Genomic DNA, 15,618 nt, shown 5'->3' on the forward strand with positions numbered 1-15,618 from the left:
ATGAGTTTTATATTATCTGTTTTTGTCCCTAAATTTTCTCCCCTTCCCTCTCCTCCTGAAAGTATTGAGTCTTGCAGGGTACAGTTCCATAGATGTTGAAACTGCTCCACTGCTTACCAAGTGGCTATTCTTGATTTGAGTAGACATATGTATCCGGAAGACCTTTCAACTATGGGGCATTGCATCTGGACTTGACCCTGTCCTCGCCAATTGCATCTGGACTCGACCCTGTCCTCACCAACATTTACATGTATGTTCCTTCAATATCACTGGGACCAAATCTTGGAACTCCATAACCTAACAGCACTGTGGCTGTACCTACAGCACATGGACTGCAGCGATTCAAGAAGGCAGCTCACCATAACCTTCTCAAGGGCAATTGGGGGTGGGCAATAAATGCTGGCCCAGCCAGTGACACCCTCATCCCATGAATGAATAAAAAAAAACTTTCCAGCTGGCAATACTAGGCAGTGAGCATGAATTGCTTTTTTCTTCCTTCCCCAGCTAAGGAACATGGAAGGAATGCTACAATTGACTTCAAAGACCCTCTGAATCGGTTGACCTGACCCAAGGTAGCAATTGGAGTTGCATTTGGCTGCAGCAAATTTGGCCTAAATGGAGGGGGGGAAATCATCAAGACTCTCACTCTTGATCAGTGCCCAGTGGCTTGTGCTGGAAAGTGTGCTTGTGGATATCTGCTTGGGGACAGAACTAACCTTTATGATGCCTTTTAGTCCCAATAATTTTCCAGCACTCTATGCCTGAACTGATACATAAAGAATAAGTACTATGGGAGACACAGGTGGACCAGTGAGGCCCATAGTTCAATTTAGGGGGAGGCAGTGGCATTGTGGTATTGTCACTGGACTAGTCATTCAGAAGCCCAGGGTAATGCTCTGGGGACCTGGGTTCAAATCCCACCATGGCAGATGGTGAAATTTGAATTCCATGAACAATCTGGAATTAAAAGTCCGATGACCACAAAACCATTGGCGAGTTGTTGTAAAAATTCATCTGGTTCTCTAATGTCCTTTAGGGAAGGAAATCTGCTTTCCTTACCTGGCCTGGCCTACATGTGACTCCAGACCCACAGCAACATGGTTGACTCTTTAAGTGCCTCTGAAGGGCAATTAGGGATGGGCAATAAAAGCTGGCCTAGCTGGCGACGCCCACATCCCTTGAACAAATATTTTAAAAAGAGTCAGCACTTTCGGGAAGAGGGTGAAAATTGCTTAAATTCAGTATTCCTAATGATATTGCCTTTTGCTCCACAGAACTATTTTCAGGATGCTTGGAATGTATTTGACTTTGTCACAGTCCTGGGCAGTGTCACTGATATATTAGTGACGGAATTTTGGGTAAGTATACATTAAAAATGTTCATCAAACATCTTAAATGTAGCAATTAATAAACAATAGTTTCATTTCTGCTTGATTCTAAGGAGACTGATTTATTTCTGACACACTGACTTTGTTGCAATTCCTGAAGTCATCTTAATGCAACCCCATCTGTTCCTGTTGTGTAGTTCTAGTCACATCAGTGCACATTATCACATTTTAAAATGTTTTGGACTGCAGCCTGTTTAATCTGTCGTTAGAGGGTTGCATGGCCTAATCATTCTAGCAGGAAAGGGCTGGATTCCCATCAGAATTGCATTATCATTTCCATATTATTTTAATTACAATATCTGAAGCAAATATTTAAATAAATAAGCATAAACAAAACCTTCAAAGGAAGCAAACAGACAAAACAGTGATATTGATTTTTTTTTTGGTGAAATTTAGGTCAATAAGATTAGATATATTGGCTCTGTGAAAGGGAACATTTGTCTTAAATACACTCCCATGTCAGTATCAAGTACTTCCAGATCAGGTACAGAACAACTGAATTCAGGGTAATGCTCCCTCTGTACATTTAATATATCTCAGTCCCACCTCAAAACAGCAACCCCTACAATACCATTTCCTACATATCTCTATTTCTGTTTTTGAGGGAGATTCACACTATAATAACAAATATGACAAATGGAGGAATAGGAAAAGCAAGGAAGCCATGTTAAATCTTTATTAATCATTGGCTAGGCCTCAGCTGGAGTATTTTATCTGAATTTGGGCATCATACTTTGGCAAGGATGTCAAGTGCTTGGACAGGGTGCAGAGGGGATTTACTAGAATGGTGCCAGTGAGGGATTTCGATTCTGGTTATACTGGAGAAGCTGGGATTCTTCTCCTTTTGAGCAGGGAAGGTTAAGGAGTAATTTTGTACAGATGTTCAAAATTATGATTTTGATGGAGCAATTAAGGAGAAACTGTTTCCACTGGCAAGAGATTCAGTAACCATAGGACAGATTTAAAATAACTGGCAAAAAAGAGGTGATGATGCTTTTTACAAGTTATAATATGGAATGTGCTGTACAAAGGGAAGCGGATTCAACTTGTAGCCATTAAAAAGGAATTAAATACATATTTGAAAAGGAAAAAATCAAAGGGCTATGGAGAAAGAGGGGAGGGACAAATTAAACTATAAGACCATAAGACATAGGAGCAGAAATCTCTGTTCTAAAAGGTCTTCCCTTTACTCTGAGGCTGTGCCCTCGGGTCCTAGTCTCTCCTACTAATGGAAACATCTTCCCCACATCCACTCTATCCAGGCCTTTCAGTATTCTGTAAGTTTCAATCAGATCCCCCCTCATCCTTCTAAACTCCATCAAGTATAGACCCAGAGTCCTCAAACTTTCCTCATATGTTAAGCCTTTCATTCCTGGGATCGTTCTCGTGAACCTCCTCTGGACCCTCTCCAGGGCCAGCACATCCTTCCTGAGATACGGGGCCCAAAATTGCTTACAATATTCTAAATGTGGTCTGACCAGAGCCTAATAAAGCCTCAGCAGCACATCCCTGCTTTTATATTCTAGTCCTCTCGAAATAAATGCCAACATTGCATTTGCCATCCTAACTACCGACTCAACCTGCAAGTTAACTTTAAGAGAATCCTGGACTAGGACTCCCAAGTCCCTTTGCACTCCAGATTTCTGAATTCTCTCCCCATTTAGAAAATAGTCTATGCCTCTATTCTTCCTACCAAAGTGCATGACCTCACACTTCCCCACGTTGTATTCCATCTGCCACTTCTTTGCCCATTCTCCTAACCTGTCCAAATCCTTCTGCAGCCTCCCCGCCTCCTCAATACTACCTGTCCCTCCACCTGTCTTTGTATCATCTGCAAACTTAGCCAGGGTGCCCTCAGTTCCTTCATATAGATCATTAATGTATAAAGTGAAAAGTTGTGGTCCCAACACTGACCCCTGCGGAACTCCATTAGTCACCGGCCGCCATCCTGAGAAGGACCCCCTTATCCCCACTCTCTGCCTCCTGCCAGACAGCCAATCTTCTATCCATGCTAGTACCTTGCCTCTAACACCATGGGCTCTTATCTTACTGAGCAGCCTCCTGTGCGGCACCTTGTCAAGGGCTTTCTGGAAGTCCAAGTAGATAACATCCATTGGCTCTCCTTTGTCTAACCTACTCATTACCTCCTCAAAGAATTCTAACAAATTTGTCAGACATGACCTCCCCTTGATGAAACCATGCTGACTTTGCCCTATTTTACCATGCACTTCCAAGTTTTCTGAAATCTCATCCTTAATAATGGACTCTAAAATCTTATCAACGACTGAGGTCAAGCTAATTGGCCTGTAATTTCCCGTCTTTTGCCTCACTCCCTTCTTAAACAGGGGGGTTACATTAGCGATTTTCCAGTCCTCTGGGACCCTCCCTGACTCCAGTGAATCCTGAAAGATCACCACTAACGCCTCCACTATCTCTTCAGCTATCTCATTCAGAACTCTGGGGTGTAATCCATCTGGTCCAGGTGATTTATCCACCTTCAGACCTTTCAGTTTTCCTAGCACCTTCTCCTTGGTAATGGCCACCATACTCACCTCTGCCCCCCGACTCTCTTGAACTTTGGGGATGTATCTTCCACCGTGAAGACTGACGCAAAGTACCTATTCAGTTCCTCCGCCATTTCTTTGTTCCCCACTACTACTTCTCCAGCGTCATTTTCCAGCAGCCCAATGTCCACTTTTGCCCCTCTCTTATCCTTTATATATCTAAAAAAAACTCTTACAATCTTCTTTTATATCACTGGCTAGTTTATCCTCCTATTTAATCTTCTCCCTCCTTATTTCTTTTTTAGTTGTCTTCTGTTGGTCTTCGTAGGCTTCCCAATCCCCTGGTTTCCCACTGCTCTTCATCGCATTGTATGCTTTCTCTTTAGCTTTTATGCTGTCCCTAACTTCCCTTGTCAGCCATGGTTGCCTCGTCCTCCCTTTAGTATGCTTAGATAGCTCTCTGAGATCATTTCTGTAGTTTAGAGAAAATTAGTGTGTGGAATCCAGGTAGCTGAAGGCATGATCACCAAAGGGGTGGGGGAAGAAAAAGGAACAGTGGTGAGTGGGCATGGGGATGGAGGAGCTTGCAGATAATGGGAGAAGTGAGGCCATGAAGGGAGTTAAACACGAGAACCAAGCATCTTATTTTGTAGGCAATAGAGGACCGAGCTTAATTTTTTTAATATTCATTCATGGGATGTGGGCATCACTGGCTAGGCCAGCGTTTATCGCCCATCCCTAATTGCCCTTGAGAAGGTGGTGGTGAGCTGCCGCCTTGAACTGCTGCAGTCCATGTGATGTAGGTACACCCACAGTGCTGTCAGGGAGGGAGTTCCAGGATTTTGATTCAGTGACAGTGAAGAAACAGTGATATATTTCCAAGTCAGGATGTTGAGTGACTTGGAGGGGAACTTCCAGGTGGTGGTGTTCCCATGTATCTGCTGCCCTTGTCCTTCCAGATGGTAATGGTCGTGGATTTGGAAGGCACTGTCTAAGAAGGCTAGGTGAGTTCCTGCAGTGCATCTTGTAGATGGTACACATTGCTGCCACTCTGTGTCAGTGGTGGAGAGAGTGAATGTTTGTGGATTGGGTGCCAATCAAGTGGCTGCTTTGTCCTGGATGGTGTCAAGTTTCTTGAGTGTTGTTGGAGCTGTACTCATCCAGGCAAGTGGGGAGTATTCCATCACTCTCCTGACTTGTGCCTTGTAGATGGTGGACAGGCTTTGGAGAGTCAGGAGGTGAGATATTTGCCGCAGGATTCCTGACCTTTGACCTGTTCTTGTAGCCGCAGTATTTATATGGCTTGTCCAGTTAATTTCCTGGTTAATGGTAACCAACCCCCACCTCCCCCCACCGCCTCACCCCCTGCTGCTAAGATGTTGATAGTGGGGGATTCAGTGATGGTAATGCCATTGAATGTCAAGGGGCGATGGTTAGATTCTCTTTTGTTGAAGATTATCATTGCCCGGCACTTGTGTGGCATGAATGTTACTTGCCACTTGTCAACCCAAGTCTGGATATTGTCCAGGCCTTGCTGCATTTGGACATGGACTGCTTCAGTACCTGAGGAATTGCGAATGGCGCTGGACATTGTGCAATCATCAGTGAACATCCCCACTTCTGACCTTATGATGGAAGGAAGGTCATTAATGAAGCAGCTGAAGATGGTTGGGCCTAGGACACTACCCTGAGGAACTCCTGCAGTGATGTCCTGGAACTGAGATGATTGGCCTCCAACAACCACAATCATCTTCCTTTGATAAGTTTTCCCCCTGATTCTCATTAACTCTAGTTTTTTTGATGGGCTCCTTGATGCCACGTTCAGTCAAATGCTGCCTTGATGTCCAGGGCAGTCACTCTCTCCTCACCTCTGGAGTTCAGCTCTTTTGTTCATGTTTGAACCAACACTGTAATGAGGTCAGGAACTGAGTGACCCTGGTGGAACCAAAACTGAGTGTCAGTGAGCAGGCTATTGACAACCAAGTGCCGCTTGATAGTACTAGACCCCTTTCATCACTTTACTGATGATCGAGAGTAGACTGATAGATTCGTCCTGCTTTTTCTGTACAGGACATACCTGGGAAATTTTCCACACTGCTGGGTATATGCCAGTATTGTAGCTGCACTGGAACAGCTTGGCTAGTGGTGCAGCAAGTTCTGGAGCACAACTCTTCAGTACTATTGCCAGAATATTGTCAGGGCCCATAGCCTTTGCAGTATCCAGTGCCCTCGGCCATTTCTTTATATCACGTGGAGTGAATTGAATTGGCTGAAGACTGGCATCTGTGAAGCTGTGGACCTCTGAAGGAGGCCAAGATGGATCATCCACTTGGCAATTCTGGCTGAAGATTGTTGCAAATGTTTCAGCCTTTTCTTTAGCACTGATGTGCTGGGCTCCCCCAGCATTTGAGAATGCTCCTCCAGTGAGTTACTTAATTGTCAACCACTATGCACAACAGGATGTGGCAGGACTGCAGAGTTTAGATTTAATCTGTTGGTTGTGGAATCGCTTAGCTCTATCACTTGCTGCTTATGCTGTTTGGCATGCAAGTAGTCCTGTGTTGTAGTTTCACCAGGTTGATGCCTCATTTACAGGTATACCTGGTGCTGCTCCTTGCATGTTCTCCTGTCCTCTTCTTTGAACCAGGGTTGATCCCCTGGATTGGTGGTAATGGTAAACTGGGGAATATGCTGGATCATGAAGTTACAGATTGTGGTTGGGTACAATTCTGCTACTGCTGATGGCCCACAGCATGTCATGGATGCCCAGTCTTGAGTTTTGAAATCTATCCCATTTAGCACAGTGGTAGTGTCACACAACACAATGCAGGGTATCCTTAATGTGAAGAAAGGACTTTGTCTCCATAAGGACTGTGCGGTAGTCACTCCTACTGATAGTGTCATGGACAGGTGCATCTGTGGCAGACAGGTTGGTAAGAATGAGGCCAAGTATGTTTTTCCCTCTTGGTTTCTTTACTACCTGCACTACCTGCCACAGGCTCAGTCTAGCAGCTATGCGCTTTGGGACTTGGTCTGTAATGGTGCTATGTGTCGGTGCAGGCTCGATGGGCCGAAGAGCCTCTTCTGCTCTGTGATTCTGAGCCACTCTTGGCTTCAATGTCCATCATCCCCCAACCAGAGTGCATCCTGCACGCTTGCCACCCTCAGTGCTTCCTCAAAGTGGCGCTCAACATGGAGTACTGATTCATCAGCTGAGGTTTCCTTGCCCTCGTTTGACCTGATGCCATGAGGTTCATTGGGTTTGGAGTCTGTTGAGAATTCCCAGGGCAATACCCTTCTGTATACCACTGTACTTCCACCTCTGCCTCCAGGACAGACCCAGGGATGGTGTCTGGGACACTATCTGTAAGATATGATTCCGTGAGTATGACTCAGGTTGTTGCTTGACTAGTCTGAGACAGCTCTTTCAATTCTGTTAGTAAGGAGGACTCTGCAGGGCCGAGTTTGCTATTGTCATTTCCAGTGCCTAGGCCGATGCTGGGTGGTCCATCTAGTTTCATTTCTTTTAGACTTTTTACACGGTTTGATACAACTGAGTGGCTTGCTTGGTTATTTCAGGGCATTGAAGAGTCAATCACATTATTGTGGGTCTGAAATCATGTGTAGGCCAGACCAGGTAAGGATGGCAGATTTCTTTCTCTAAAGGACATTAGTGAACCAGATGGGTTTTTAACGATAATCAATAGTTTCATGGTCAACATCACTGAGAATAGCTTTATATTCCAGATTTATTAATTGAAATCAAATTCCACGAGTTCTTATGGTGGGATTTGAACCCATGTCCCCAGATCATTAGCCTGGGTCTCTGGATTACTAGTCCAGCGACATTACCTCTATGCCACCATCTCCCCTATTTCTTCTATAGAATGAGTAATGCCTGGCCACCAGACCGATTGCTGGGCTCTCATTTGACATTTTGCTATCCCTAAGTGATCTTGGTGAAATTTTTGAACAATATCAAGCCAAAGTGTTCTCTGGCTATTCTTTCATTTAAAAACTAAGAGATCATCAATGATTGTGAGGTGCTTTCTCCATTCAAAGTACTGGACTGGTAGGAGTATAGTCTGGCCATCCTTCCAGACAGTGTTTTCTTGTCTGGACATATTCACCGTCTTGCTGCTGTGCTTGTTTTATCTCATGCAACTTCTTTGCAGTAGCTGGTAGTTGTTGAGTAATGAGAGATATATACACTTCCGCTGCCCCGATGAAATCCAAATCCTCTAGATTGGTTCCTTCAGCTGGTATCCTCGATCGTGTACCTGTTGTCATCTAGTACTTCCTTGAAGTACTCTATTACGGAGGCATATTTCATTAATCTTAATTGGAATGTTGGATTCTAGGTGGTAACTTTGCAATCACTTTCATGTTTAGAGTGAGTAGTAACTTATGGTCTGTTTCAATTTTGAACTGCAATCCCATCATGTAGTCTGAGAATTTCTTGCACGCTCATGTTGTTGCCAATACTTCCTTCTCAGCTGTAGCATATCTTTTCTCTGTATGACCTTGAGGCACAGTAAACTCGTTTATGTTTACTGCCTTTCTGTACTTAATACTGCACCCAGACCTATAGACCATGTATCTGCTACAATGGCTGATAGTTCTGGGTTGTAGTGTGCTAAAAGCTGAGGAAATTAAAAGATTTTTCTCAAAAGCATTTTGCTGGTCCCTATTCCAGCACCACTGTTGACCCTGCCTCAATAAGCTGTCTCAGGCTCATTGAGAACTTGTCTACTTGGTTGAATCTCTGAAGGTCAGTAATGTTCCTGGATTGTGGAAACTCTGTTCACATTTTGTTTTTTGTGGGTTGACTGTGATTCCAGAGGTTTCTCCTATGTGACCTAGAAATTTAATCATAGGTTTGGCAAACTCACATTTTTCATTCCATGTTAGTCCTGCATCCTATAAGACTTAAAGTCTACATGGTTTTACAAAAGGGAAAATCCTGTTTAACAAATTTATTGGAGATTTTTTGAGGATGTAACTAGTAAGGTATATAAAGGGGAACCAGTAGATGTAGTAAACCTGATTTCTAAAAGGTATTCTATAAGGTGCCATATAAAAGGCTAATGGGCAAGAGAAGGGCATATAGAGTTGGACGTAATAGCATGGATAGAGGTTTGCTTAGCAGACAGGAAGCAGGGTGGGCATAAATGGGACATTTTCAAGCTGGGAGGTAGTGAATAGTGGAGTACCACAAGGGTCAGTGCTGTGGCCTCAGCTATTTACAATCTATATTAATGACTTAGATGAAGAGACAGAGAGTAATGTATCTAAGTTTTTGTTGCTGACACAAAGCTAGGTGGAAAGGTAAGCTGTGGGGAGGACACAGGCTGCAAGGAGTTATAAACAGGTTAAGTGGGCGGGCAACAAGATGGCAGGTGGATTATAATGTAAGGAAATTTACTTTGGTCAAAAGAATCAAAGCTGAATATTTTGAAAGGTGAAAAACATCTAAGTGTTAATGTTCAAAGAGATGTGGGCGTGCTTGTATAAGGAATGCAAAAAGTTAGCATACAGATACAGCAAGTAATTGGGAAGGCAATTGGCATGTTGGCCTTTATTGCAAGGGATTGGAGTACAGGAATAAAGAAGAAGAATTGCTCCAATTGTACAGGGTTTTGGTGAGACCACATCTGGAGTACTGTGTGCAGTTTTGGTCTGCATTTAAGAAAATATATACTTGCAATGGAGGCAAATGTTCACTAAATTGGTCCCTGGGATGAGGGGCCTATCCTATGATAGGCTGAGCAAATTGGAGCTTGTTCTCTGGGGTTTGGAGAATGAGAGGCAATTCCATTGAAATGTACAAGATTCTGAAGGGGCTTGATAGGATAGATGCTGAGAAATTATTTCTGCTGGTTGGGGAATTTAAATGTGAGTGCACAGTCTCAGGATAAAGGCCGATCATTTAGGACTAAGATGAGAAATTACTTCACTCAAAGGTTTGTGAATCTTTGGAATTCTCTAGCCCAGAGGGTTGCAGATGCTCCATTGTTGAATACATTTAAGGCTGGGATAGACAGGTTTTTGATGTCTCGGGGAATCGAGGGATATGGGTACAGGCAGGGAAGTGGAGCTGAAGCCCAAGATCAGCCATGATCTTACTGAATGGTGGAGCAGGCTCGATACGCCATATGGTCTACTCCTGCTCCTACTTCTTGACTGCTTTAACTCTACAGTCATGCTCTTCTCGCACAGAGCCATGTACAAGTATGTCTTCCATATGGTATATTACTCCTACCTTGCTTTCTTGCATTTGAGACATTGTTCTCTGGAAAATTTCAGGAGCAAATACAATTCCAAATGGTAATCTACTAAGCAATAATGACTGAATGGTGTTAAGTGGCCAGTAATCTGGATTCTTTATCCAGAGGCAATTGCCAAAATCCACTGGTTGCATCCAATTTGGTGAATAGAGTACTCTTAACTAGTTTGGAAAAGCTGTCATCCACTGAGGCCATGGGGTTGATCTCTCATTCCATTGATTTGTTTAGTTCTGTTAAATCCATGCAGATTCTAATTGAGCTGTTTATTCATGTGATGTTGCATCATTACATCAGCCTCCGTTACCCCTTGACAGGGACGATGGACGAACAGGACTTGGTATAGGAGAGGATACTGGCAGCAAATTTTTGGATCTGCTGAAGTTTATGGAGATTGAAAGTCTCTAGGTGGTGAGGGACCAGACAGAGTAGAAGTGGACAGAATTGCATAGTTAAATCAACCTTTATCCATTTGGTTCCAGGCTCTAGGCATGAATCTAGATCGTTCAGATGCATTTAAAGTTGTTTTTTTTTTAGTCCTAAGCATAATCGAACACAAACCAATCAGAATAAATTGACAAAAATTACTCTGACCACAGAGGGTTGCTGGCGTTAGTAATGGAAATATCACACTGCTGCAGTATGACCTGTTTTGAAATGAGGTTGGAAACGAAGATAGATTTCTGGGATAATATAGAAGAATTTGAGGACTGCCTGATGTACACTATGCCTGAATAGTGCTTACTTCTGTGACAACATGGAGTGTGATTATATTTGTTTTCATTGAAAATATAAGAGGTGACCAGGTGTGTAGATGAGGGCAATGCATTTGACGTAGTCTACTTGGACTTCAGCAAGGCTTTTGATAAGGTCCTGCATGGGAGACTGATAATGAAGGTAGGAGCCCATGGGATCCAAGGCAATTTGGCAAATTGGATCCAGAATTGGCTGAATGGCAGGAAGTCGAGGGGTGTTTTTGTGACTGGATGTGTCCAGTGGGGTTCCACAGGGATCGGTGTTGGGTCCCTTGCGACACGAAAATTGGTGAGGTGGTAAATAGTGAGGAGGATAGCCTTAGATTACAGGAGGATGTAGATGGGCTAGTCAGATAGGCTCATCAGAGGCAAATGGAGTTTAATCTGGATAAATGTGAGGTGATGCACTTGGGCAGGAAAAACAAGGCACGGGAATACACGATGACCCTGGGAAGTACCGAGGATCAGAGGGACCTTGGTGTGTATGTCCACTGGTCCCTTAAGGTAGCGGGACAGGTAGATAAGGTGGTTAAGAAGACTTATGGGATACTTGCCTTTATTAGCTGAGGCATAGAATATAAGAGCAGGGAGGTTATGCTGGAACTGTATAAAACGCTGGTTAGGCCACAGCTAGAGTATTACGTGCAATTCTGGAATCTGCATTATAGGAAGGATATGATTGCACTAGAGAGAGTACAGAGGAGATTTACCAGGATGTTGCCTGGGCTGGAGAGTTTAAATTATGAGGAGAGATTGGACAGACTGGGATTATTTTCCCTGGAGCAGAGGAGATTGAGGGGGGAACATGATTAAGGTATATAAAATTGAGGGGCATAGATAGGATAGACAGGAAGGAACTTTTCCCCTTGGTAGAGGGATCAATAACCAGGGGGCATACTTTTAAGGTAAGGGGCAGGAGGTTTAGAGGGGATGTGAGGAAGAATTTTTTCACCCAGAGGGTAGTGGAATCTGGAAGTCACTGTCTGAAAGGGTGGTAGAGGCAGAAACCCTCATAACATTTAAGAAGTATTTGGATGTGCACTTGCGATGCCATGGCATACAAAGCTATGGGCCTAGTGCTGGAAAATGGGATTAGACTAGTTAGGTACTTGTTTGACCAGCACAGACTTGATGGGCCAAAGGGCCTTTTTCCATGCTGTAGACCTCTGTGACTATGGCTCTACAGTCATTTAAACAGATGAACAATCAAGTAAATCCTTTCACACTTGATCCCTGCAAGTCAAGTGAATCCCAGGTGTTTATTGAGAAACTATCCCCTTTTTGTTATGACTACAATAATTATTCTAATTTCATATGAACCGGAGTAGACCACTTGGCCTACAAAACTTGCTGTGCCATTTTTGTTACTGATGGTGGTTCTCTATCTCTTTAATCAAATTCCCTGCTCTTTCGCCATATTCCTAATACCTCATGTTCCAAGTAGTTATCTATATCCCTCTTATTGATCTACATCGATCCCTCTTGAAGCTTTCTACATTCTATCAATCATTTGTGTGAAGACATTTTAACCAATTTAGTTTGAACTTTAAAATTAAGCCCCCTTGGCTCTGGGATAAAGCAACAATCTCCATCTATCTTATACACTCCATTATTTTGGGGTTCATTAATAATATAAGTTTAATGTCTGTTTTATTTGTGCCAATGGTGACCTGATGTAGTGGAGATCTGGAGTTGAGACACAAACTGACTGTGGATCTCAGCAGAGTGCAATACCTTTTCCAAGAAGTCTTCTTGTACTTGGCTCCCATGTCGGGTCATGCCCTGAATTTGGATTTAAGCTGAATTTAAATTTTAATTGTCACATTGGTGTGAACTAATGGTGCGCCTCATTGTGTAAAGGCAACCTTAAACACCTCAGTTAAATCACTCCTTTTCGTCTGCACGTCAAGAAAAGTTTCACCATCCTCAGGGGAGAACTTGAGTTAGAAACTTCATGGGGTCAATCTGAGGCTAGGTGTATGCACTGTGGTAATGATCATGAAGTCTATTGCCACTCTGACTATGACGACTCCAAAGATTTGTTCCAAGCCATGGCCTTAAATAGTTCATGATGCTAGCTTTGCAAACTAAACCAACATGTTGCATATCTACCCCAGATAGATCTGATGGAATTCCAGTCTTGAGCAACATTCAGCTCCTTTATTCTGCGCTTTTGTGGACTAGATGGCAAGTAAAGAGCCTTCTACTCTGTACGAAATAAAGTTTTCAGAAAGCACTCAGGAATAGCAATTGGCATAAACATTGCAAAATTGCAAGATGCTGTCAATTAAAGAATAAATCTTTTCAGTTTTTCAGAGCGGCAGCACTTGAGGGAGGGATATACTTTGAAAGTGCTCCCCTCCAAGATGTTATGCCTTTACTGGCACTCACTGTCTAGACTCTCAAATGAGTGGCTACTTAGGCAAGGTACCCAAGGGCAGCAAGTGCCTATGGAATCATACACATTAAGATTTAAATGTCTTCAAAAGATGAGTTGTAAATTGGCAGATTATATTCATGAAATTGAGAAGGAATTTTTAAACATTTCTTAGAATCATTGAATAGTTACAGCACAGTTTGTGCCAGCTCTTAAGAGCATCTTGCTAGTCCCACTCCTCCTCCATATTTTCTTGTAGCTCTGCCACCTTCAATGATTTTTGCACCTTTACCCCCAGGTCTAGCTGCTTCTACACCCCTTTAGAATTGTATCCTTTATTTATAGTTCCTAAGAAGCTTTCTTTTAAAATAGGCACCATAGGTCCATTAAATCTTGATATGTGGGTTGGTTTTCACACTTGAAAGTTAACGAGATAAACTGATTCGTGATGAAAACCTGTAACTATCTGCTCTAATATAATGCCTCAATCTATCTCGATCTACTTTAAATTATTAATGCTCATAATTTGTTAGTGCTTATAAAGTGTTTTCAATATCTAGTTGTGATACTCAACATTTACTGTTCACTGAAATACTGCAGGAGGGTGTAGTGGGGGAATGATCAATTAAAATTGAGCAGAGGTGTGGGAGATGGGTCTGACATGGTTGAGTGCCCTATCAACTACAGTGAGGGGAACCCTCAATTAAGGAAAATGGATCTATCAAAGGAAAAAGGCTCTCTTGCTCTGTTCCTGCTGGTCTTGGCAGCAGTTGTTGGACTCGAGTGGGGGCCTCATGTATAAATGCTAAAATGGATCCTATAATGTCAATGGGTCCCAATGACGTTTTAAATGTAGCCTGAGCCGGAAACCTGCTTTAGCATCCTGGACCAAGGGAAGCAGGAGTGCTTCTTCGGTTCCCACATAGAAAATCACAGCCCCCATTGCCCAATAAAGCTCCCCTTCCCTCCTGCAAGAACCTCCCAAAAGCACCTCCCCACCTTATGTCATCCCACACGATGTTTTGTGTTAACGCTGCTCTCCAGTTAGAACACTTTGCATTGTGTTGCTGCCGTTTCGTGTTAACATGGCCGTATGCATGAACATTCCCATGTTGAACCTGCAAGTGCTGGGTCTTGGGTAAGGTGGGGAGCAAGCAATCTTGGCAGGGCGTTTTGAGCCTTAGACAGACTGTTTTGCATAATGTTGCATTTTCCAGGAACCAATTAATGATCAGTGAGGACTTCTGTTCCGTTGGTCATCCAATCTTCACCTGGTAGCAATCGCTGTGCATTATTTTCCTACCTACCCTTTTTCACACTTTTCTGTTCCTGGATATTTGGGGATTAAAATTGATCCTAAATAAAGTGGCTGCAAAAATATTTGATATTTTTTGAAAAATTGAAGGATTCATATTTTGCTTAACTGCCTTAGTTTATATTCGATGAACAGTAGGACAGATTACCATATGGAATGGAACTGTGTATAAGTGTTGTGGATAGTACTAACCTAATATCAGTACTAACTGATATCTCTCTGTCAGTTCACAAAAATGCCACACTTTTATTTGAGAAAGTATGGCTGCTTTCCTCCCGTAATTCTTCATCTGAAACTAGACATGGTGAATCAACATCATCCAAAAGGAGTCTTTTCAATGTGCTACAGAACCAGGAGCTCCCTTTACTGGTCTTAATGTTCTACTTCTCTTTATGCCTCCAACCCAAATCACAAATTGGTGCTGAGTAATTTCTTGCCTTCAGCAGCCTAGAAGCCCTGCTTATTGTCACCCTAAAACATGATTTAAATCAATGTTAAATTATTAAGAATTATAAGAAAATTTTAAAAATCAGAGCAAGAAAGGCCATTTATCCCAAGAATGTTCCATCCAGATTAGGATCTGATTATTCAATCAGTAATTTTGTTCCCACCAACACCTGCTATCTCCAACTGCAAGGAAGACTTCTCACACTGATCTTCTCTGATAAAGAATAGAAGCAGTGTGTAAAGAAAATAAAAATAAAATCTTATTAGCATTGTTACAATCCCCATGGGAGGACTGTAAACCAAAATAACCAAATTTACTGAATGACTCCCCCAAATGAAGAAATTACAAACAAGATTCTACTTTTTATGGCTTTTGGAACCACATAAATTAAACATGAATTAACAAGCAAATGATACTACAAAACAAAGGTAAGTCCCTCTTTTTAAATGGTTGATACAACAAAGATCCATCTTACACAACCATAAACATTCCCCTTCAGCATGTATGGCATTATGTTGCTACACAGTTCCATAATATGCTATTCTTT

The 15,618-nt window shown here is 42.6% G+C and overlaps 1 protein-coding gene across 1 annotated transcript in view; it reads left to right on the forward strand.

Moving 5' to 3' along the window:
- Positions 1-15,618, forward strand: part of LOC144668888 (voltage-dependent P/Q-type calcium channel subunit alpha-1A-like) — a 741,147-nt gene that overhangs the window by 604,912 nt on the left and 120,617 nt on the right. Inside the window, exon 33 of the mRNA XM_078531346.1 lies at positions 1,275-1,358. Within this exon, the coding sequence (XP_078387472.1) occupies positions 1,275-1,358 (84 nt within the window). The remainder of the gene's footprint in view (positions 1-1,274; positions 1,359-15,618) is intronic.

The sequence above is a fragment of the Cetorhinus maximus genome, chromosome 28 (assembly GCF_964194155.1).
Source record: "Cetorhinus maximus chromosome 28, sCetMax3.hap1.1, whole genome shotgun sequence".
Classification (NCBI taxonomy): domain Eukaryota; kingdom Metazoa; phylum Chordata; class Chondrichthyes; order Lamniformes; family Cetorhinidae; genus Cetorhinus; species Cetorhinus maximus.